General features: G+C 32.0%; 2 protein-coding genes across 3 annotated transcripts in view; one reads left to right on the forward strand and one right to left on the reverse strand.

Moving 5' to 3' along the window:
- Window positions 1-2,339, reverse strand: part of LOC132703078 (transcription initiation factor TFIID subunit 1) — a 112,932-nt gene extending 110,593 nt beyond the window's left edge. The window contains exon 1 of the mRNA XM_060672136.1: window positions 1,605-2,339. The gene's annotated coding sequence lies outside the window, so the exon portion shown is untranslated. The remainder of the gene's footprint in view (window positions 1-1,604) is intronic.
- Window positions 2,340-6,374: 4,035 nt separating this feature from the next.
- The window catches only part of LOC132702906 (cGMP-specific 3',5'-cyclic phosphodiesterase), a 58,326-nt gene continuing 38,047 nt past the window's right edge, over window positions 6,375-26,653 (forward strand). For both annotated transcript variants that reach the window (XR_009618988.1, XM_060671766.1), the window contains exons 1-2: window positions 6,375-6,609; window positions 16,257-16,800. Coding sequence is in view for 1 of the 2 variants with exons in the window: in XM_060671766.1 (XP_060527749.1) it covers window positions 6,539-6,609; window positions 16,257-16,800 (615 nt within the window). In the remaining variant the exon portion in view is untranslated. The remainder of the gene's footprint in view (window positions 6,610-16,256; window positions 16,801-26,653) is intronic.

The following is a 26,653-nucleotide window of genomic DNA, read 5'->3' on the forward strand; positions in this document are numbered from 1 at the left end:
ATCGTCCCTGCTTTGCAATTCATTTTCAATTTCATCTTGTAAAAATTTCTTGGGCATTTGAAATAATTTACCCAATCGTGTTAGTTATAAAACTGAGTGATATTCAAATTGCAAAAATGGTACACATGTGAACTGAAGTGGTTGAAATATATCCATCAACAGACAGAAAATAAACAGCTTACGATGGCATGTATAAATTAAATATTATGCTATCTTTTATGTTTGCGTAAACATGTCCTCAACGAAGGTTCAAGAAAGCAATGAGCTTAGGGGATGACAGACCGGCCAACCTGCTGTAATGATAAGACATGGTGCCGCCTATACGGCGACATACGTGTGCAAAGGGTTAAAACGCTACGCTTTGATGGTCTCGAATTGCCGTTAATAAATGTAGTAGTTGTCAATTTTTTGTTTGTAGTGAAACTTACTTTTGGGAATATACTTTTGAAGTAAAAATTGCGCTAATCGAAATGCTGTTGATGATGAAATGGTTGCTGTAACAGTAAAAGTGAATACTGTTTTAAAGCGAAGGCAAATACATATCTGTTTTTGTTGGGGGATTATTGAACATTTTTGGAAATAAAGGCATTATGTATTTTAATAGACTTGGAGTCTTTCAAAAGGGCTTTGTCTAGCTTATCAATTGTGATATGAGGTATGCAATTACCATTGCTTAACGTCAATAGATATTCAAATAAGCACCCAGCAACTACGAAGTAAAAACCGCATCTCAATATCTTAATCCCAATCGAAAATAGAAAAAAAAAAACAACTTCAAACTAAAACAAAGTTTAATTTTGTGAAGAATTTCGAACGGGCGATAATATCCACTAAATACATTATTTATTCAGTTTCAGTTCAAAGTATAATCAATATTTTTCTTCGGTCCTAAAGTGTAGATTTCTTTTAAGCATCGGAGTACCCAATTTCATTCCAATTTTCCATTCCATTTTTCAAAATAGTTTCATAATAACTAACCTTCAAGGGAGGTGGGGGTATCTAAAAGGTGCGAAGAAAATGATGCCCTTATCTCAAAAGTGAATGATGCTGAAGACACCTACAGAGTATAAAAAAATAGTTTTTAGGACACTTCAGCCACTTTTGCTAGCCATAAGAAACCATTACATACTTTAATGTATTACATATTATACAGACAATACATACATATTGTATACATACATTTTTTATGTAAAATAGACGAAAAAAAAACGGTCAGGCTTATCTTATCTATATATCTTTTAATTTAAACTCTTTTCGGTTTAGCTTTATAGGGAATTTATTATAACGTTTATTTATATTAAAAGTGAAAGATCCAAAGTATAATCTATCTATAAACTATTCAAAACGGTGGGCAATCAAGAAACTTTGACTATCATCAAATAACGACATGAAAGAATACAAAGCGTCAGATAAAAACAAAATTGGTTTTCATGGCAATATTGATAAATAGGTATGAATTATTTATATCAAAGGAGATGTTTCCTACATTTTTTAAATGATTTGTTAGATTTTACTACTTAATACTTCAATAGTTACTAGCCGTGGAGCAAATATCATTAAACAAAAAAGATTTGAATTTGTTTTAGCTTTAACATAGTATTAACCTTAACTGTCACACAATAACCCGTTTTACCACAAACCGAAACTCAATTTTATGTACTCGACGCGCGTTTGGTTGGCGAAACGCTTTAAAAAGTATGTGGAATATTTTTTTGGAACGAAATTCTGGTAAATATAAATATTTCCATCGAGTTTATCAGAATTAACGCTAGAGGCGCCGCGATCATAAAAAGTTTTGAAATGCACTTTTTCAAATTACGGTAAATGTAAACAATTTGGCATGAAGTAATCATTAATTGCGGGATCTAATATATACCAAAAATTTATACAAAGTAATTCATTTCGTGACTGATTCAATCTACCAGTTTCCTGAGGTTTGGATTATGAATGTAATTAATTAATGTAAATTACCGGGTTTGTCAAAACGCAAGGAACACTGAGGCTCTACCTACTGCGAAAATTTGAGGGCATATTACTTTATTCAATTATCCCCTTCTTTTTAACACTCCGCAGGTTACATTTGAAATGAAAGTGTTGTTATTTTAAAAATCAAGAATCAAATATTATAATTGTTGTCCATCCAGTTTAAAATTACTGATTGCAAAGCATCTAAGTTTTTTGCGTGATCGATGATTTTCATTTTTAATTTATTTTATAATTACGTGTTTATTATCAAGTATAATTGAAAAATGTAATAAAATTTTAACTTTGCCCTTGTTTTTACAAAATTTTTGGATACCTCCTGCGTCGGTTTTTGCTGAGTTGAACTTGCTGACGTTTCGCCAATCATCCTGTTGACTTCCTCAGAGCTTGACTAAAACTGAAAAAAAAACAGTTTCAGTCAAGCTCTGAAGAAGCCAACAGGATGATTGGCAAAACGTTAGCAAATTCAACTCAGCAAAAACCGACGCAGGAGATATCCAGAAGTTTTGTAAAAAGTATTACAGTAATCTGTGGAAGTTTCTTTGAAAAATTAACTTTGTGCTTATTATTATTAAAATATATTGTGACACGCTGATTTTGCTGGTTGTGGAATTAGAGCACCTTCTTCATTAACAATTAATCTTGTTAGCTCAGGAAATCTATATTTTGTAAGTAAATAAAAATTGAACATTTTTTTTAATACTAAAGAAAATGTCCAATTTTTTTTCCTTGACAAAATGGCAAAGGCTATATAGTAAGAGTTGACCGAATTTTGGACTTCAATAGACTTACTGCACTGCTAAAATAGTCTAGTTATTTCGTTAAAAGTGTATTTCCAAAATTCCAACAACATGTTTTTTCATTTGTTATCTAAAGCTTTTATTTACAATACTGTTTTGAAATAGCCTGCCTAGCGCATCCGCCTCAATGTGGAAAATGCTATGCTTCTGAATTGTAAATGGCGTTTCAGAAGAATTCATTTAAAGTAATCATAGCATCATATTGTGTTTGGGAACAATCAAAAATGAGTGTGGATACATAAAATTATTTATTTTTGGACAAACCTTTTGTAGCATTAGATGAATATATTTTTAAAATCGAATAATATTCATTTATTTCAATTAAATTTATTTCAAAAATACACAAACTAAAATTACCTTAATTTATTTTCTTCCATGTCAGTAGAAATTAAAATTGTTTGTTATAAGTAACTGACTCGATTGAGCGCACAACAAATATTACGCCGAACATAATCAAAAATACTTCCCAATATAATCACATGTTATCGAAAGAATGGAAAGCTTTCAACAAAGTGCTTTTAAGTGGCTCCATTAAACAAACAAGATAACTATATTTAATAAACAATGAGTTATTCGATACGGTATTATATACAGTTACATTGCAGATGTTTTATGGGCATTAATTTAGATAAAATATATTCCGGGTAAAACCATATTATATAAATGACAGGAATGCTTTAATGATAACGATTCATCCCTGCCAATTATTTTGTAGAGATTGGTGTCAATTTGTTTTAAAAAAATGGCAAACATGAAATTTGAAGAAACCATTTTTTAAATGCTGCGAAGAACAGAAATTTGTAGTTGCAGTTTGTATTAACCAGTTTTGATTTTAGTACATATTAAAATCGATTTATAAATGCTGAAATAAAAACAACAAAGAAAAATTCCGATAAATATATTAAAAATCAAAGCACGATAGAATCTTTTTTTCTTATTATTAATTATTTCATTTTCCTATTGAGAATGTAACTGTAATTGTTAATACAAAGTGATATATTTTAGAAATAATTATTATAATTCAGCGTTGCCAGATCTACACGAAAGCCCTAAATGAGAACTTTTCAATTTTAAATGACAAACTTAGATCCAAGATTCGAATGCTAAGCAACATAATAATATTAATAATAATAATATTAATAATAATAATATTAATAATAATAATAATAATAATAAATACCCTTTATTAAAATACTACAAAAAGTTGAACAGGTGGCGCGGGCCACTCTACCTAAGATCCGATACAATGCAGTAAAATATTGAGAATTTAACAAAAAAACTAACAATATAAATAAGTCCTTTAAATCAACCTAAATTCAAAATTTTGTAATTTTAAACAGATCAAAGGGGGGTAAAAAAAAGTAAAAAATATGGACAATGGAAAAAAGCCAGGGCAGTATTCAAAAACGACTAAAAGAAAAACAATAAGCCAAAAAAAAACAAATATACAAAAAAAAAGTGGTTCAGTCTCTAATTAATCTTTCTCTTTTAATTTCTTTTTAAATGTAGAAGTAAATGAATAAATAATAATTTCCAGTGAAAGTTTTGGTTGTGAAAGAGCTGAAAAACTCAGCCGTACTATGCTTGGGAACATAGAACAAGCTACAGTGACGAGTCGTCTTTTTAAGTATATCACTACCCTTCTACTCACTACAATAGATATACCGGGGCTTTTCGTACCTAGGATTTTATACACTAACGTAGACAGATGCAAAAAATACCTTCCATCACCTTTCATTTTACAATTTTTGTAAGCTGTATTGATCTTTCCGTCTTAAAGCCGGCCAGTATACAACGTCCGCATATCCGCTAGAGAGTGTATAAGAGAGTCACACAATTTAAGTAGATAAGTAGTCTTTATACATGTAAAGTACTTTCAGTGTCCCGTAAGACTTCTGCGATAAATAAGACAAGTTTGAATTAAAAAGCAGCTTACTATCAAGAAAGAGTCCTAAGTTTTTTATTACCAAAAAGAACACCTTGGAATCATTTAATTTCAGACAATGGGCTTGGGAGATTTTAGAAATCACTTCAAGATCCTCGTTTATACAGGCAAAATATTTGAATCAGCAACATTGATTATATAACCCTCTCCAATATTTTAGACATTGCACAGAGTAAGCTAATAGGGTGAAAATGTCAGTTTTCAGATGGTGAAGTTACCTTACCAGGTATTAATATTAGCCTTCTTCCACAATGAGGGAAATTTGCTAACAATTGGTTAATAATAAATGTCACCAATGGTGTCAGATGAGGAGTAATTAAACCCTTTGCGTTTGATTTAAATTTGGATAATTTTCTCTCCCCGTCCTTCTCTGTTACGGTTGCAAAGTTAAGCTTATTTGATATTTGGTCATAAGCATGACCTAAATATAGCTTCGAAATCATATCTTTATTAGCCTGCTCTTCACCAGCAGGAGGCCGAACACTTTCATTAAAAAACTGATTAAATGTAGACGGATGAGATTCCGACAAGGCCGTATTTGTTAGTCGTTTCATAAGTCTCAAATTATGAGTAAACCAGGGTGCTGGAGCTTTAGTTATCTGCTCATAATTAAAATTAGTTTAGTCGCGATAAGTTCAATATGACGTTGCTCCTAACCAGGCCCAAATCACAGCCAACTAGAGATTGGTCAGACATGTCACTCATATAAATTACACGAACGTTCCCAGCAAGATCTCTAGAAGACGAGCTTTTACTATCCTGTAACTATACCCTTCCTTTGAAAATATATTTTTTTAAATATGCATAACACCCTATATTTTATTATTTCTTCAAATAGAGCAATACCTGGCATACAATATTTTTAGTACAATGTCCATATATGGTATGTCTCAAAGTATATCACCTTGGCTTTTGACAACAATTATCGAACGGCAATAAAACACGTGACCGCTGCGTATTGTAAGGTGTTTTAAAACCATAATAACTAAATGTTATATTAATAAAGAATATTTACAAATTCTCAATAATTACCTAAGTAAGTATATATTTATTCAAAAAATTATTCTCAATCTATTTTTCATCTAATGGCAAGTGATTTTTATGCGACATTAAAGAACTTTTTAGAAACGAGTTATTCAACACTGCCACTGATATCAGGGGACACGTGGTCGACATCTACCTGACTTGTCCCTGTCTTGTCTCTTACATATGAGTCAATTCCTGATTATTGGGTTTACTCAATAAGAATAGGCATGAACGTCGTGAAAGGTCTGTCGAAAGCCAAAACGATATATTTGGAGACACACCATACCCATCTAGTACAGTTTTTCAAATACGAGGAAGTTTAAAAAAGGAAAAACCTTGGGTCCTAGAACGCTACCTTGTGGTACACCCGACGCTTTTTCCAACGTATACGCTCCGCATCTCCCCTATCGGAAAACTCATCACCTTACTCGGGGAACAAGTTTCCGGAAGTTGCGGAAGTGACATCCCTACCTACCGGAAGGAGACACACTGCACAGGTAAAAAAAACCCGCGAAATAAAACGTTGCCGGATATATCGATCAGCGGTCCGGCGAGGCGGCAACGTCGCGAATCGGCGCTCGTCGAATCGATGCGTCGCGGCGCAGCGACGTCGCCCGGTATCAGCACGTTGGACGCTCGGCGTCGTTCAGTCAGAATGCAGCGTCGGTCGCGTGCTACCAACGATGTCCATCGACGTCACATCATTAGCACCTCGTAGATGATCATGATGATGGTGACATTGAAGATGCGTTCCGGCACGACAGTCAGTGTTGTCTTCTAGGGGATGTGCAGAGGGACGATGGTGTCTTTGCCGCCGACCCAGTCCAATGGTACCGATGAATTGGTCGCGGCTGGGTTAGTATTTTTTTTTCGCAAACGTCAGATTAATTTTTAGGGTAAAATATGTGGACCGCAGCAACTTTTTGGGACGGCTTCTGATGGAGACCCTTTTTAAAATTTTTAATTTGGTCTTTTCTTTGAGAACTTATGTTTTTTTACGCGCTTAGTCATATTAAAATTGTATTGAATGATAATAATCATAATAATAATATTTAATTATCTAGTTTTACATTTATGCTTTGTGGTTTTTTTCCTTTGGAATAAGAGATTATACACGTTAATTTTGAAATTAATATTGACTGCCCGGCGGGGGGGGGGGGTCAGGAGAGGAAAAATTTCCATTTGTTTTTAGGAAAATTTCCATGTCTGAGAACATAAAACTTCGAAGCATAGGCATATGCTTGTTATAAATGTTGAAAATAGTTGACAAAAATCATGCACTACTCTGATGGTGTATATCCAAAAGAATGGTTAAAAAAAGTCAAAGCTTTCAGTCTATTCATTGCTTGTCAGCAGGGCTCCACTTTGTCGATAAACTTATCTGAATAACTAATAATAAAAAATGTATCAATATATCAATAAGGAACACGGTGCTTAAGAGTAAAAACTATAAAAATTGCAATGCAAGTTCGACGCTCTTTTAGTTTCAACACTGCAACATTGTCTACCACATTCAAAGAAACGTTAAGTTCTTTAAAAACTCTCACAGCCAAGCCGCTAGTAAATGTATACTAGGCTTTAGCGTGTTCTCAGCAGAGCTATCTGATAATAAATAGTATATTAAAATAATTACAATAATTGCTTGCGAAAATGTTGGAATATGAAATAAGAAACAAACCCGTAGAATTATTACCACTTAAATAACATCTAAAACATAGTCCTTCAGGGTTAAAACTAAAGGACTTCTATTGTGTGCCTTGTTAGTTTTCTGTTACGCAATTTTTATACTGATGGTTCACTGTCCGATATCAATTGTAAACTGAGTGTACATTTGATTTATATTTGTCTGAAATATTCCGTAATTAAGGAAATAAGGACAATGGAAGTTCGAAACGCTTTTACTTTCAACACAAACATGTTACCCGCCATATTTAAAGAAATATCATGTTGTTTCAGCTTTTTTGACGAGTGGGGCACCTGGAGCTCTAAAATGTCTCTGCTCTTTATGGCTCATATGTATGTCCAAACTTCTTCGTGTTTAGTTTTTTTAAAAAACTATTTCACTGCCAAGGCGCTAGTAAATGTATATTACGCTTTAGTGTGTCCTCAGCAATCTCATATAACGTTGTTTTCTGACCACTATTTCTTGATGTTAGCTACAGGGAAACCTCGAACAAGTCAAGAAGCAGAGCTCCAGTTTGTCCATAAACTTATTCATTCCTAAATAATAACTGATAATATATAATATATTAGCATAATTGCAATATTTGCTTGGGAAAAGTGTTGGAATATGAAATAGGGGACAGATCCGTAGAAGTATTGAGCATTGTTTTTCTTTTTTGTGTAATTGTGTAATAGAGTACACAATTTTTATACTGAGGGATCACTATCCGGTATTGTGAACTCAGTTTGCACTTGATCCATACTTGTCTGAAAAGGTCTGTATTTAAGGAAAAAAAAAAGACAATGGAAGTTCGAAACTCTTTTAATTTCATCACTGAAACATTGTCTCCCACAGTCAAAGAAAAGATACGTTGTTTCAGCTTTTTTGAGGCACCCAGGGTTCTGAAAATGCTTTTTATAGTTTATATGTTTCTTTCAAACTCAATAAAAACTTTTTAATGTTGAGTTCTCTCACTGCCAAGGCACCAGTAAATGTACCCTACGCTTTAGTGTTGTGTTTAGTGTTGGGTGCTGTTTGAGGACAGGTCAGCGACTAGGTGCTTTATAACGCTAGAAGTATGAATTATTTTTCATAATACCTCAAAAAATAGGAACAGCATTTGTATTCAACGAGAACATAATAATGTACCTCCTATTACCGTACATTGTACATAGTATATGTTATACAACAATAACTGCCATTTTAGTCACGACGTCCTTTTGGCACGTGCGAAATTAGTGAGTGAAAAATTTTGCTAACATGTTACAAAATAAGAGATAATCAATATATCACGTAATACAAAAATTAAAACATATTTGAGATTGTTTGTTTTAATGAGTTTGTGATAATTGTTTTGCCTTTCTGGTGTCCTTTTTAACGACGGAGCGACAGTAACTAAATTTCTGTCTATCTATCTATCTAATAAGACAAACACTTATGGAGAGATATAAAATAATCCAACAGAACTTCAATGTTTTTATTGTAGTTCAGATATTTTAAATAGTTATTTGGGAGTTGAATATTAGATAAACTTACCCTGGCAATATATTTTATAACGGTATCTTAAACATTTTTTCAATCCTTATTGGTATTCGAACCTTCATTGTGATGGTAACATTACCCTACGTCGTTAGCCATCTCCTGCAATAACATTAGCGTCGACTAATTTCAGTAATAAAATCCAAATAGAAATAAACCGCCGACTATAACCGAACGTGGCATATGATTAAATTACATCCGCGTCGTTGGAATAACAATATTATTGTTATTGGGATGGCGGGGGGCGGTACTAATAGCGCCATTTCTTGGTTCGCTGAAATGAAAACGGAAAACGCGCTCCTACAAATTAAAAGTGTTATTTCTATTCGGCGGAAGAAATTAATGTTTAATTCTAATAGTCTAGACATTCTTTCCAATTTCGTTCATGTCCATTCATTATGATGAAGTATGTAATTTAATATATAACCTTTTTCTGTCAAAGAAATTTCAGCAAGTATTTATTCTGGATTTATACTACGTCGCGTATCGCCGACATTTACGCAAACATGCTGCCCATTAATCAACTTTTACTTTTACTTAAATAATTTTAAATTTTAATTTGAATTAAAAAGTAGTTACCAAGTACTTTAGGGGCTTTGTTTATTAATTTATCGGATATTGTCGCATAAAAAGCTATTTATTTGACAGTCGCGGATAGTAACTTGACTTAACAATATCAAATATGATACACGATGTACTTTCATCTACAAAATTCCATTGACATAAAGAACATTTTAAAGTTAACCTGAATCCAGTATAATTGTAATTATAGCAACTGACCAGTTCCAGCTAAACGAGAAGTAAGTAGTGGGAAATCTTCATTATATACTTTTTATCATGGTCATTTCACCAGTTGACCTCCAGAACTAAAACCATACAGTTCTACGATTTATGACTTTAAGCAGATATTTATATAACATCGATACATATATATATATATATATATATATATATATATATATATATATATATATATATATATATATATATATATATATATATATATATATATATATATATGTATATATATATATATACATACATATATATATATATATATATATATATATATATATATATATATATATATATATGTATATATATATATATAAGTATATATATATATAAGTATATATATATATACATATATATATATATATATATATATATATATATATATATATATATTATATATATATATATATATATATAAGTATATATATATATATATATATATATATATATATATATAAGTATATATATATATACATATATATATATATATATATATATATATATATATATATATATATATATAATATATATATATATATATATATATATATATATATATATATATATATATATATATGTATATATATAATATATATATATATATATATATATATATATATATATATATAGTGGTGTGGTCGTATGTGTCGTAGTGTGTGTGTGTGTGTAGTTATATATAGTATATATATATATATATATATATATATATATATATATATGTATATATATATATATATATATATGTATATATATATATATATATGTATATATATATACATATATATATATATATATATATATATATATATATATATATATATATATATATATATATATATATATATATATATATTCTCACGTATTGATGGATGGAAAAATGTGATGACACTATATTCCGGGATATCATCCGTTCGCTCGTTGAACATATATATATATATATATATATATATATATATATATATATATATATATATATATATATATATATATATATATATATATATATATATATATATATATATATATATATAAAATCTGAACTTTTAGTTCTTATTTATTTTGTTAAATATGATTTTCATCAAGTAAAAGCCACTTCAGTTCAATTTTTGATATCATCCACATTGTTAAATTTCTTTTCAGCTAGGAAGCTTTGCAGTGGTCTAAACAACAAAAATTTGTTTAAAACATGTGATCAATCTCCCTTAGGGAGCCAATATAAAACTGGACCAATGGAGATTTTTTTTTCTTGTATTTGTCACACGTGGTAGCGCCCACTGCTACCAGAATAATCTTCAATTACTTCGAAATCATGACAACTAGGTTGTTAAAGGTATGATTATAGATCGTTCAGGTTGAGATCAATTTCGTGGCGGTGTTCTATTCCTATGTATCAGCTTTTACCTTTGGCCATTAGTTGGTAAGTTTTACTATCGCTCTACTCTGCCTAAATGTTTTGAACTTGACACATATTTTGATCAAAACAAATAAAACGGCAATCAGCAATATTCATTCCGGTCACGTATATATTTTTACCGTTTGGGGAATATTCGGTTTGAATATGCGATGCATATCGACACGATTCAACAGTTATGAAGGCGTTTGTGAGGTAGGTGATATACACTACGATACGATATTTCAAATGTGACCGGAAAATTGTGTGAAAAATATGTCAGTGGGTTATTCGAGATGCAATGTAATATCCGCAAGGTAATTTCGGAGAATATTTTCACTTGCCTCTCAACTTTAGGACTTCCTTTTCTTAAAGTGTCTCGTTTCCTTGGGGTCAGTCTATTTCGAACCGGCTAAGGATTAGCGAATTATCGGATGATATCCGGACGGATTCGAGTTCAAGGATTACGACCGACGAAAAGTCGATAAAAAATATTCGGCCAGATACGGTCTCAAAGCTTTCTCGACGAACATTTTAGCCTCAACATTTTTACGCGATAATTTAGGGTTGTAAATTCAGTGACAAAACTCCTTAATCCCGTAATTTATTAATTGTTGGTCAGCAGGTGGAAGCTACTAAATATACTATGCTCGTTGCTATCTATGCCGGAGCTAAAATTGATTCAGATCGAATGAAGAGGATTTTTTCAATATATATAATGAATATTCATTTAGTCACTGGTGTAATAAGAATTACTATTATTAATCATTTATAAACAGCATCGTAGGATAGTACAAATTACCATTCATTTATTTGATTGTCTTTCATTGTTGCCGAGTACAATAATCGTTATTTTAGCTGTTTGTTGATTCAGGTTTCAATGGGCGAATAAATATCTACTCCAACATGAGCTAGTTAAATAATTAAAATGGTTGTTTTTAAAATTTAATTGTTATAGAATACGACGTGCGTTCAAAAATTAAAATGACTTTGATGAAGTTTAAGCAAAAAGTATTTAATATTCATCATAATTAATATTGCACCCTTCAAAGTACTCACCCCCAGATAAAATATACTTGAGCCAACGCTTTTTCCAATCCTCGAACCACTTTCTGGAATAGTCTTGAGTTCTTCATGGATTTTTTTCCTCAATCGTTCCAAACCTTATTCCTTTCATGGGTTTCTTGAGTTTTGGGAGTAGGAAAAAAGTTAGAGCAACGATGATTGCGCATTATCGCGAAGCAAACTGAAACTGTGATCATATAATTGGGACATGTGTACCAACATAAGAAAAATATATCAAATATCGAATGTACGTAGCCCGCCCAATTAAAAGTCACCTTAATTTTTGAACACACCTCGTATAGTAAATAATAGTAATGTCTATTTTTATTTGAAACCATTTTTAGTTTGCTGTCGCTTTCGGTTTGGCAGTAACGCTTCGCCATTCTGTGTACTTATCGAGCAGCAAATTTAAATTTCTGCGTTCTCCAGGAAAAAATATATTTTATATAGACGTTTAAAAAAACATTTACTTAAACCAACCAAGCTCATAGCCTTAAAATTTTGAAGAAACCAAGTTATCATTTTTAAAAAGAATGATTTATGATTTCTATTCCATAGGTATGAATCGTATAAATGAAAAATTATAAGGTATACAGTTTTTTCCACTTTACGTGTTATTGTTAAGCTACGGATATCTGAAAATATGTATTTTCACAAAAATAATGGTATAAAGTTTAATTGCAATCTAGGAAATTGTCTTGTATAAAACAGAAGCGCCACGGTTGAATTTCGGTGCTCATCTTATGAAAGAAAACGAAATGGATTTAAAACTACAGTTGAAAAGTTTCGATGAGGGCTGCAACGGATTGGTTGAGGAATTATATACGCGACAGCTTGAGGCAGAAAACTTTGTGTCTCGCTTTAGAGTGTGCGAAACTTTGCAGCTTTGGTTCGGATAGTTTAGATCCTTTATGTGGCATTCTATGTAATACATTGTCAACCGTTTTCCATAGAACAAACGCTGAGTTATAAAATGGGCAGCAGATTTATTGCTTCTATATTTTACACTTATGGCGAAGAGTTTTGATGTTATAAGGATAACAAATTTGAAGATGCACATGCCTTAAAAGTTGTTATTAAAATGGTAGATGTCGAAGAACATTCTAATATTTGAATCGAATCATTCATATTCGGATTGAAAAAAGGATTCCCGGCGGTTCACCACTGAAAAACTGAATCAACACTGCATTTCAGGTTTCTGATGTTTAGAAGAATAAGAAAATAAATTGGTTCTTTGATAGACGAGAATCCGGATAATAATTGTAAAGGGGTAAATAGATCTTAAGCGTTCTGAATTACACGTAAAACTTGCATTGCCGAAAATATACCCCAGAAGTCAGGAGAATTTTGCCTTTCGACATAGATGGCATGCAGTTTCAACTCAAAATACTTAGTTTAATTTAGTTGCACCAAATGCCCTCTTCATTGAATATTATTTATTGTTTATTAATCCCGCATGAAAATATAAATCAATAAAACATCGGCCTAAATAAAATGGTTATTAAAAAAAACAGGAATTTAAACACCGGCAAAAAACAATGGACGATTTATTTCCTTTTTTATATACCGCATATACCAAAATGAATCGCTATCCGCTGGAACAACAAAAATGTAATTAATATTTTTACGCCTGTCGGTGTTAATATTTTTCAACGAATTTTATTAAATTCCTGGGCCGAATATACGACCGTATAAATACCAACGGCCTTATATCTATACAAAAATTTACGACGTCCAATAATCGATTTTCCATTAATCTTTATTTCCTAAATCATTTTATTATGAAAGGTATAAATGTGAAAGCGTCGCAGTCCGTCATAAAAGTGGATATAATATTTATATGACCTTTCCCGGGTGATACCACAAAAATCCGTATATCGCAAACCCTCAAGAGAGGAGTTTTAGTTGCAATAAATTTATATTAAGATACCTGTGACATTGAAGCTTATTAAATAAAATAAATTTCAGACTAAATATTTATTTTTTTCTATATAAGTATTAATAGGGACCTTTTCATTTAGAAATACGAAACATAAAAGAGATTCGTTTATTATATTAGGGACAAAGATAACACCTTTAATTATTTCCGATGTATTAAAAATAAATAAATGTCTAAAATTTTAACTTACAAAACTGACATCGGACTTGTTTCCAGCATTCATATAATAAAATCTCTATGCAAAATTCGGTCTAAAAATACACTTTTCATTTCAAGCATTGTCATAGAATCTTTACTTTCAGGATAGCATATATTGATGTTTCAGAAACTAATAACTTGACAATGACATATATTTTTTAATACTTTGTTTATGTTAAGGAAAATTTCTTGGAATACAAATTTTGGCTATCACTTTTGATATCAGATGTACACAGTAGTTGCTCGAAATATCAGTTTAGCTTTTACCAAGCTAGAAGATAAGGTAAGTAAAAACTGCCCCAGTTTGTTTGAATACCATACCAAAGGAGCCATAACCCTTACAATTAATAGAAATTGAAACAAAAGTTAATATATACCTATGTCAAAATGCATTCCAAATAGATCTTCTACAGACTTTTAGCTGTTATGTCTGATGTATACGAATTTGTATATATGTATGAGTAAAGATTATGGTTGATATTCAAGCCTGCGATATTTATTATAATATAAAACTAGTAAAAAATTAATGTATATCCACGCTATAACATAGACGATGTTCATAATAACTGTACAATTTTTTACGCTAATCAACCTGCAGCATTCAATTCTATTCTATTATTGATAATCTCAAATTTAAGTCCTCTTTATCACTTTCAAACACTCCACATGATTTAATTCATTCAAAATTTTAAATATCTTAGTTAAACCGGGTGTGTTAGGGAAACGCACGGACCTAGAAATTAAAAACAAATATATTAAATAAATCGACCATGAAAAAATGCTGGAAATTATTTGCGGTTTCTACCACTGTTACAGTGAATACTGTGTTATAGCTGAGGCAAATTCAAATAATTTTTGTGTAATGCTGTTTACTCTATCCCTGCATAGAAAGTAGTCCTACATTTTCTTAAATAAAAAGTGCCAAAAAAGGCTTTTCCTAGATTATCGATCGTGAAAAAATATCTTTATCCTAACCTTAATTAAAAATAAAGAAATTTAACGCTCAAACAAATTTGAACTTTGCTTGATCCTATTGCTGCTATTTCTTATGTCTAATTATCTATAATTATTATTATTTAGGATCCCAAATAATATTGGAAATCAAAATAAAACATTATTATGACAGTTATACTTTTTGACCGGTTAGCTGTGTTTAAAATAAATTTATAGGAGAGGGTGGGCAAGGCGATCTCATTGGACAAGGAGGCCCACCTCAAAAATTAACCAAAATTTTTTTTCGTTATATGAATTATAAATTCTGGTTATTTCTACGTTTTCAGTCCTTTGCCAGGAGTAAAATGAACCGATTAAAAACTACAAAAAAGCTGTTCCATATTATTACAACCGAATCATAATCAATTTATTGTAAGTGTTATTTTTTGGACAATTCTGTGGATTTTGCCTAAAGCGAGAGCTTTCAAAAATCTTATAAATACCAATAACAAATTTTTTGATAGAAAAAAAATAGCTACTAATCAGTAACTTTTTTTATTAAATATTTTTTAATAAATAATTGTAATTATTCTATATAACATTATAAATAGGTGAGAGTGGGACACGACGACCAGGGGCAACAATAAATTGATTTCATGATTAAAAGCCACAAAAAATAATAAAAACGTTAAGTGCTCCGCTTTGTCCCCCCTTCCTACGCTAATAAATCGATTCTATTCTATTCTATTATTGATATGATCCAGTTTTTTAAGCCTCACGAAAGATAGTACGCTCTTATTGCAAATATAAGAGAATATTTAAACAAGGCTATTATTAAGGCTTTACGTAAGTTCTAGGTTTAAACTGGAGCTCACACCCCTTCGCTTCCAAGGGAGTTATGGATGACCTGATGGTTTTTTTTTAAATACGTATTTCCCAACTAGTAAACTGTTCGTTTTAAAGTTTCCTTTTTGTTCCAGGACCTGGCTGGAAGCAAACGCGGACATACTGGAAAAATGGTTGCGCGAACACGCGTCTACAGATCTACGACGTCGCGCTCTAGAAGCTTGTGGCAAACTTTCGGGGGGCGCAACACCAAACACCCCGTCACCCTCTATCGATGGTCAGCTCCGTTACTGGTATTCCTCGGGAGCTTCGTCGAGTAACGACTGCAATGGAAAAAATGTCTGTCCGCGTCGTCTGGAGTCGATGGACGAGTCGGAACTGTTTATGGAACTCATTCGAGATGTCGCGAACGAGTTAAATATAGACGTTCTATGTCACAAAATTCTAAAGAACGTGTCGATACTGACCGATGCCGATCGGGGGTCCTTGTTCTTGACCAGAGGTTCTTCGGATGACCGTTATTTGGTTGCCAAATTGTTCGACGTACGTATGGACACGTCCCTTGAAGAAGCTCTGAGGCTCGCGAGGCAGGAAGAAATCAAAATTCCTTTCGGTGTTGGTATCGCTGGAACCGTAGCCAAAACCAAGTCGTTGATCAACATCAGGGACGCGTATAAGGTATGTTTAAGAGGAAATCATCAAAATTTGACATATTATTAAACAAATTGGAATAGGTTAGTTTGGCTTCACAAAATAGTACTATATGAAACCACTGAAAGAATGGAACTGAGGTGGATTTTAACTGATGAAAATCCATTTATCAAAATAAATAAGAACTAAAAGTTCAGATTTTCACGAAATTATATATTTTTACATGACAATTGTTTCGACAAAACCAATCAATGAGACATTCAAATGTATTGCTTAACGATCAATTAGATTTAAATACCTGTCCTTTATTGAACTTAAATTCTCACAACATTAATTAAGGTTTTATGGTCATTTTTCGATATATATAGAACAGGTAGTTTGTAAAGATACGGTGTTGTCGAAACAATTGTCATGTAAAAATATATAATTTCGTGAAAATCTGAACTTTTAGTTCTTATTTATTTTCACTGAAAAAATATAACAGACATGGAAAGTTTGGATAGTCCTCCCCGCTCAGATTCAACTTTCGATGTTCTTAATCACCTGAACAGTTATGATGTTGAAACTAAAAGACCTTCGCACATCCATTGTCTTAATTTTGTTTAATTACGCAACATTTGAGGCAGGTGAAGTGGTGACGTTTATCAAGGCTACTGACTACATAAAGTTGTCCACTAAGGACGCTTTATTAGTCGTTTCCAAACTATAACTATTTCCACGCTTCAGTTGGTAGTAACGTTAAATTTGCACTTCTTCCAGAGAAGATTCCTTTGCTTTGCTATCCCAGATCTTAATATTTCGCATTTCTTTCTGTGTCCAAGGTCTGATTTTTGCCCAGGCATTTATCATATTCACTGCTGATGACATGAAAACTGTTTTGATATTATATACTCTAAAAGTCTGCTGGAATTTAATTACTCCCTGTTTAAAACATTACATAGCTTTAAAAAACTGCGTATACTCACTAGTAGCTGCTGGTATTCTACTTCCCAAATTGGACAAGTTAAGCACTAATCTTTTTGTGGTAGTAAAATATGCTGCACCTAGTTGATCAATGTTGTGTGTTTCCATTTTTGAAGATGATTACTTTTTTACAAAAAATTGTTGGGTGTATACCAATAAGTATTCAATTAAGGAAAATATATTAAACGTTTCAACACGAAAACTTTGTCTCCTTGTGCTGCTTAGGGTATAAATTTAAATTTTCTTTTATTCTAACTGTGGCTTATATGTTATGTCGGCGACAAAGCCCATAATATGAAAATGATGGATTAGTATCCTATAAAACCGTTTTAATTACGTACGGCTAAGTTTGAGGGCCCACCCTTTTTCCTGCTGCGTCAAAAGCCCTGAAACTGGGATCCTGAATGTTTAGCAATTTTTTTAAATTTTTCAGTTTTCATGGAAATACATTAAAACCGTATTATGAATCATTGAGCATAATCTAAGCATAAATTAAGGTGTCGTACGTTGATTCGGTGAAAATAAATCAAGATAAACGTCACTACGTAACTACATAAACAAGCGTATCGAATTTCCCACGTTCCCCATCAATCTGGGGGAACAAAACAAATTCGCACGTAATTTCCCCAATTTCGCAAATCTCCTTTACGCACGAAGCGAACATGGATGGCGGTCCTATTTTTAGCGTGACGCCCTTCGATTCCCGTCTTTTAAATATCCTCTCGAATAACATGTCAGCAATGATATTGACGGGTGATCCTGGAAATAAGATAGACCTGGCGTCACTGTAATTACGCGATACAAAGGACGCGGTGAATCCAATAACGTTTTGTTTCTGGATCAGGAATCGGGATTAAGTGTGATGCATCGCATGCAATTATAATAGGGATGGTTTTCGATTTGTTCCGAAATAATTATAATAATAATACCTTCATACTTTTATATGATATAATTGAAATTATAATTTTAATCTAGGAAAAAATTGTTAATGACGTAATAGTATAGTAGGACCAGGCCTTTAATTATTCATTGCTGTTAGGAACCAGCGGGTGGTCGAATCAAGCCGAATGAATGCTGTATTTACATAAACACTAGAAAAACTAAAACTGATTTATACAACAAGTAATGAAAACATTATTTTTCACAAGAACTATTTTGAAATCTAGTGTTTTTGTTACAAGTATCAGTGTACGTTCAATTAATAAGGATCTATTACATATAAGTATACAATAAACTACCTTGTCAAAAAATCATATGCATCACTATACTAGGCTCCTAACTAGGTACCTATCTAAAGTAGGTTCCGTATTAACAATAAATGTAAATAAGTATAATTCTAAATAAGTTTTTATCTAGCTCGGTTGCACTCTCACTGTCGTCATCTAACTTCACAATAATGATTTCCCTTCCAACAGATCTACATTTACCTATGATTGTTCTATTTACTGAACATAGATTACACAATATTCTTCGTTTAGATTAAAACCATCACAGAAGAAACTGGGAAAACATTTTTCCTTCTTACCGACGCTTTGAACTCATTCCCTAATGTCTTTCACAAAATTGCTTCGAGTATCAAGAATTCTAAATTAGTACTTCTGTTGGTAAATTTAAAACCTTAGCAGTGATCGAGGGTATAGGATCTGCATTTTAATGAGTTGCATAGATCGACAGTCATACTATAACAAGGAGAACAAAGTCTCGCTGCTACTGTGCTGCTATTAACAATTTTTACGTTTGTGGTTTTCCTTGGGTTTCACGCAGATTGTTACTATTTCAAATTCAGTTATTACTTCAAATGCAATTGTCTAAACTCACCTTTCTTTCTGTCACTGCTAAAGTAGTGGAACCACAATCAGAAACGCATCTAAAAGTCATAATCCTTATTAGAACTTCATGCGATGTCTGCGTTCCCGATGCCTCACGCGAGGTGGAATTTGGTTTATATTTTTCTGCTATGTAAGGGGGGTTTTATGCTTTTAAAGATTAGTTACTGTTACTTTTGAAAGTGTGAAACCATTTTTTGTTATTATTAAATCGTCTAATAATTTCTTCAAGTTCTTTAACGGCAATTCTCAAAAAAAATACTTATATTTTTATATAATAAACAATATGCCTTAATTCCCCCCGTAATTCCCCAGTGCAGCTTTTCGCAAAAATAAACTATTTTAGAAGCTAAGTAAAATTGCAAATTTTAGCTTCCAAGTAAACGCTAATGTAATGCAATTAAAACTGCATCGAGTTGGATGATATTAAATTTGTTTGCTCCTATACTTTGGAGTAAGCGCCTATTAAAATTGCCTAGATTTGGGCTAATAGAATTATTCATTCGTATTAAGCTTACTGAATAGCTAATTGAAAATCGATTAAGTGACAGCAGTTTTGTTCCAACCGATCCACTTAATAGCGATTATCTCTGTCTGGAGTAGTTTTAGTTTCATTCAAGTCGCAGATAGGTTTAGCCATTATCCATTCCAAACGATGCGATGGTTGAAGAGATTCCGTGTTATTTACCTCAGAGGGATCATTGAGGTTTAAAACGTGTGGACCGTTTGCTTCTTCACAGACTGCCCCGGGAAAACAAAGTTCAAATAAGCATACAAAATTCTGTTTTGTTTACCTTAAACACATTTAAATATAAAGTTTTTTAAAATATAAGAAAATTTTAAAATTTTCGTGTACACCCGAGAGTGTCTTTCTTTTTGGAAGCTACATGAGATACATATTCTAGATTGTTTAAGAGTTGCAAATATTTTGTGGAGATTTAATCTACAATTAAGAAAATATATATATCCAAATCGAGTTGGCAGTGCCAGAGAAAATTAACTTTGAAGTTGACCCAAATTATAGTTGAAGTTAATTTTGATGACATGTGTATAAACCTAATAATATTTTTTAGCTTGTTACCACAAGATTGTAGAAAAATATTTAAAATATAGTAATATTATTAGGAAAGAACATTTCGAAATAATTCAAATGATTTTTATTATATTTTTCATATAATTGAATACCCTTTTTTTTATTTATATACGATAGTCCTACCAATTTACGATCATTTATTCAGAGTAAGAAGGTAGATTCGGGAATCCCAACCACAATGTCCTATTCAAATCAGTCATGCCATGGGCATAATATGGTTGTCGCAGATTTTGCAAAGTAGTTTGATAGTGTTTACACCATATTAGAACCAGATCCATGTTCATCTTAAACCATGTCCTTTAATTAGGATTTAGTCAACATGCATAACTTTACTATGTGGTATGGTCACCAATAAATAAATAACTGCCACACTCAGTCAATTAAGAGTGAGCAGAGAATGTTACTGAAGCATCTAATGTTCAGGGAGGAAGATTCCTATCCTGAGAAGGGAGTTGATGATGTTCTTCTGCTGGGGAGCTTCGCTTTACTGATTCTGAGCTTGCAGCAGAGACTTACAATTTGTTTCATTTCTCTACAAGTTAGTTCATTAAGGAGTTCATTGTCTATTTCCTCATGAACAATTACGTTTTGATGTGCCAATATCCAATTTCAAAACCTTATTTACAATATGTCTGTTATCATCAACAAACTATAATTGAAATATCATTCAGGTCTCCAGGCGACACTTCGGACACTTCGATTGTCATCGAGTTATTCGTACTGACAAGTCGTATCCTTTTCTTTCTCCTTCTTTCCCTTTTTTTAGTTATAAGATTAGTAGAGTCAAGATTAGTTTTTACGTCCCCTGAATATATATTGTATATATTTATATTTAATATTTTCTGCAATTGGGTCATGTTGGAAATAAAGTGCTTTTATTATTATTTTATATTCTCTGCCGAAATTTTCGTTTTGCCAACGAAGTATTAAGCCCTTGGTGTAGAGCCCGCAGCCGTAATCAAAGTTGGTATATTAGCAATTAAAGTAATTAAAGCTCGGATGAGAAGATTATGCGATGAAATTGACGTCGTTACCATCTTCATAAGCGGAGTTTACTTAAAACTAAATTCCCATTACTTTTGAATATTCCAAATGTCCTTCCAATTATTATTGACTTATATTTACGTAATTACTCCTCACCCACTGCATTCGCGTGCAGAGGGTAATTGAATTTGACTTCGTGCTCGATATTTTACGTTAAGTTTAAAGTTTGATGCACGAACACGTTTAGCTTTCATAAATGTAACCGCAATAAGTAAATGTTGATAATGAAATTGAATATTACGTTCAGTAAAAAGAATATATATTGTAAAATTGACGGGAAGACTCAGAAAGTCGTTTTTTAGTTGAGCGTTTTAACAATACCACTAGAGGCGTCCGGTTCTGATTAAGATTTCAAAATATTTGTCCAGGAAATAGCCTAAGGCCTTTTTGCCCTACGTCGACTTAACTTAGACACTAATTCATGAAAATCACAACATTTCAAATTTTTTAAAAACTTATAGAAAAGTTTTTTAATTATATAGGGGTGAGCTAGCTACGAGGATTGTTTTTAGATAATTTACTTACTATTAAATTTTACTATTTAACAATACGATAGCGTTGATTCTTTATAACTTAATATCCTATATGCGAGATTTCTGGAAGTAATGAAGGCAATAATTATTAATAATTAATATCAGTGTTTTACTAACAAATATATACCGGTGTACAAGATGTTACACGTTTTTCTAGAGTTTAAAATTTATTGATTTGATTTTTTATTATTTATTTACTATTATTATTATTAATTTACAAAAAATTGCCATCACCTCTTTAAATTTAACACTCTGTATGTTAAAAACTAAGACGATTTGCACACTAGTTTATATAAACTTTTTTCCCTATTTTGGCTAACTGAATACCTGGTTAAATATTGACGTCTAATTTCGGAACACCCTGTATAGAAAAAAGGAATGTACTAACCCTCAATTTTCTTAGAATATTTGAAATTCACTTGAATCGATACCACAATAGAAAAAAAAAATAAATTCGTAAAAAAGAAAATTAAAAAAGTATCTCGGACTGAGGTGGCTTTTACATTTAACATAAATTAAATTAGAACAAAAAATGTTCAGATTGTCACATTTTTTTTATAGATAAGATTATAACTAAAAAGCAGTTTCAAATAACTCTGAGCTCTATCTATCCCTTATTAAACAAAGAAAACAAAAGGAGAACCTAGCAAGAAAGTTTCGAAACATCTATCTAAATTTGGTATAATTATTGCTTTTAAAACTGGAAATACCATAGGACATTTTCTAATGAACAATAAAACTGAATTACAAAAAGGAAAAAGCGCGGGCATTGAAGATTCCAAGTGAGATCTTAGCGAAACATCTGCAGGATTGCAGTCGGAACGAACGGATAATATCCCGGAATATATTGTCATCACATTTTTAAATCCGTGAATCAATACGTGAAAAAAAAATTAAATAAAAACTGTGAAAATTATTAATTATTAATTATTATAAATTAAATTAATTAAAAACTGTGAAAATCTGAACATTTTTTGTTCTATTTTCCTTTAACGTTATTATTATCAGCTTCGCTGCCTTGGTTAGCTAGAATCTCAAAGTAGAACAAAAATTTTAAGCGTTACAGTAAATGAAACAGAAAAAAAAATCTGTAATAATTATAGGTAAACTTATTATTTATAACTTGATACATTAGTTATTTATAACTTGATAAATTATTTTAAATAATGAAATCCTACCGGCAATATTTCAGAACGCAATGAAGGTAAAAATTTTGAAATATGAATATCAGTAAATTGGCACTTTTTTGACAAACTTATTTTAATGATGTGATGTTATAAAATAGAAATATGGGAATTAATAATGTAGACAGTAGACCTCCGCTCTTTTCGTAAAATTTTAAACCATATTTGGTAATAAAGTTTCAGAACGCTAATTGTTTGTGGTTTGTTCACGTAAACCTAGTCTTTCGAAAATCCCCAGAGAAAATAGTTCATCAGTATTCAATTACATCAATCATCAAAATTCACTGCAATTGCAGCTGGAAGCTTATAAGCGTGAAGATTGTTGCCCAAACTGCTGCTGGTGGTTGTTCACACCTTAGTTCTTGACATTACACTTTTTTAAAAAGAAGTGATACCAATAGCGATTCGATTTTGTTTCGATATTTAAAATCTACATGAAATTGTCTTTAAAATGTCAAGTGACGAATTATTGGCCAGCTGAGTTTTGGCAACTGTCATTTGGGGGCTACCTTTAATAAAAAGATTTTTTAATTGAAACAAAATTGTTGGCTTTCATTTAAAATTGTAGAATTGATATCACTTTTCGGTTTAACAACCTTAATTAATTAATTAAACATATTAAAAAATGAAATTGACATTTATGAAACTGTCAAAATAAATTGGTTAGTTGCCAAAAAATAAAATAATTCTCGCTTCATAGAAAAGTTCTTACCAATTTTGGTTCGGTCTTAAAAGACGCGGTATAACATTAAAAATTCCACAAACTGTGTAATACATTTGAAACTCGATCTGAACTTTATCACTAATTAGGTTTTTTATTTTTCCTAGAAAAAAGAAATTTCCACGAGAGCACGAGCTGCCTTTTCATAGTCGCTTCTCGAAACGAGCGACAGACGTTCAAAATAAAACGGCGTCCAATCTGAAAACCGAAATTTAATTTCAAAGTAAGAAAATATTTGTCCACATGCCGCTTAAATTAAATTGCGGCCATAAGTTTCGAGAACGGACAGAAATAACGCCGTTGCGTGATCCAATCTTTGCCCCATTTAATAAAGTCCCTCCACATTATCTTCTTTACGGACACTGCGCGGTAATAAACTCAGAAAAGGAATATTTATGGAGCGACAAAACAACTCTAATACAATATAAGAACGGATGTAGATTTTGCGAAGAAGAGCGTTTTTACATCGCTCGGAGTAAAAAAATTGCTTAATATAAGGATCAGAGTTTTGTTTTATTCCTCAATTTGGATGAAAGTAGTTGATAAAGTCTTGTGAAATTTCAGCGAATTTAATATCCAAAAAATACTGACAATATAATCATTCTACTACTCAACAATATTTAAAAATTTGAAAATTAACTTTAAATAAAAAATATTTATATTAAAAACATTTATATTAAATGCAAAAATTATTAACTAGCAAATATTAAAAAATTCAAATAGTACTTATTGACTTGTGAGCTCATGTCTCTCCGTCCCCAATTTAGAAATTAGAAAAGGTTCGATTGGTCATCGCTTGATCTAAGTCATCACACTAGCTCCTACTTGGTGGTGTCTTCTTTCTTCTTTCCAATGGCGTCCATTCTAGCACCTTCTTGAAGTTAGCTGGCTGTTTGTATGTCTTCGTGTATTTGTCTCTCCATATGCATCTACATTCGAACGTCGTGATTTCTAACTCTTTTGAGTATTGATCATCCGCAGCACGTCCCATGTTTCAGAAGCGTAAAGGGTTTGGGCTAGGCTGCTCTGTGGCTCTTGTGATTTTTTACCTAAACAAGTTTTCTATTTAGTTTACTGTTCTGTTGAGTATTCTACATCTATTTATAACAAAATATAATTATAATAAAATTTGTTGTACTATTAGGTCTCCATACAAAACTATGTATTAATCCACTCTGTATAACGAATTTCTCACTTTCAATACCGAAAGAAAAAAGGGCACATCAGGTAACAAAGTAAGGAATGTTGACTTGTAATTAATAGAGTCTCTTACATTCTCAGAATTCCTTACCCTAATAATCTAATTACCGAGAACCTGGTCGTCCTAAGTGTTTTTCTCGTAATATGCGATTATGTTAATGCCTTTATTATAAAAGCACACCATTGTTTCAATCAGTTCTAATTTGACTTAGTGAATACGGCGAGCATGGCGAGTAAGCGAAAAATTTCATCTCTAGATGATAAAGTTGCTTTAATTCAGGAGATAGAACGGGGACGTCGATACGAACGTCGATACGAACTTACACCGTCGACTGTATCCACGATTTGGAAGTACAAAGAAAAATCATTCAGGCTGAAGCGACAGGCAGTTCTAGTAAAAAACTAAGGAAGTCAAAAGTTGAAGATTTGGATCGGGCAATGTTGCAGTGCTTCCAACAGCAACGTCTTAAGAACGTACTACTCTTAGGACATAATGTATCGTATCGATATCAAGACTTCGGAAGGATAGTTGGGGAAGTTCAAAGAGGGATATGGTATAAATTATGGACAGATAAGTGGCGAAGCCCGTGATGTCGACAGAAACGTCACTAACGATTGGCTCGAGAAGACGTGGCCAAAACTAGCAGAAAAGTACCCTGCTGACGTGATTTTTAATGCTGACGAAACTGGTATTTTTACAAAATGACGCCAGATAAAACTCTTAAATTTCAAAGCGAAAAGTGTGTGGGTGAAAAACTTTCCAACGAACGTATAACAGTGTTAGTAGCTGCCAATACGAGTGGGAGAGAAAAAAATAAGCTAGTCGTGATTGAAAAATCAACTAACCCACGATGTTTTAAAAACATGAAGCATTTGCCGGTCGCTTACAAGGCAAACAAGTCTGCATGGATGACATCGCAAATTTTTGAATAGGAGATACGGAAATGGGATGCAGAATTAAAGGGGAGGAAAATACAACTTCACTTAGATAACTGCCCTGCACATTTCAAATCTACGTAATATTGAATTGGCTTTTCTTCCAGTCAAAACAACAAGTGTATTACAGCCGATGGACCACAGTGTAATAAAAAGTCTTAAGAATCGATACATGAAAAACATTTTAATGGAAATAATCGACTCCGAAGACAAATTTTCCTTTAATATCCTAGGTGCCTTGGTGACAGCAGAAACAATCCAACACTGCTACCGTCATACAGAACTTATTACCGAGACAGAATGCGAACAGAACTTGGAATATGATCAGTCACTAAGCGAGTAGATAAAGCAGTTTCAAACAACAATTACGTTTACAAGTG

The sequence above is a fragment of the Cylas formicarius genome, unplaced genomic scaffold (assembly GCF_029955315.1).
Source record: "Cylas formicarius isolate icCylForm1 unplaced genomic scaffold, icCylForm1.1 PGA_scaffold_6__28_contigs__length_40554024, whole genome shotgun sequence".
In the NCBI taxonomy this organism is placed as follows: domain Eukaryota; kingdom Metazoa; phylum Arthropoda; class Insecta; order Coleoptera; family Brentidae; genus Cylas; species Cylas formicarius.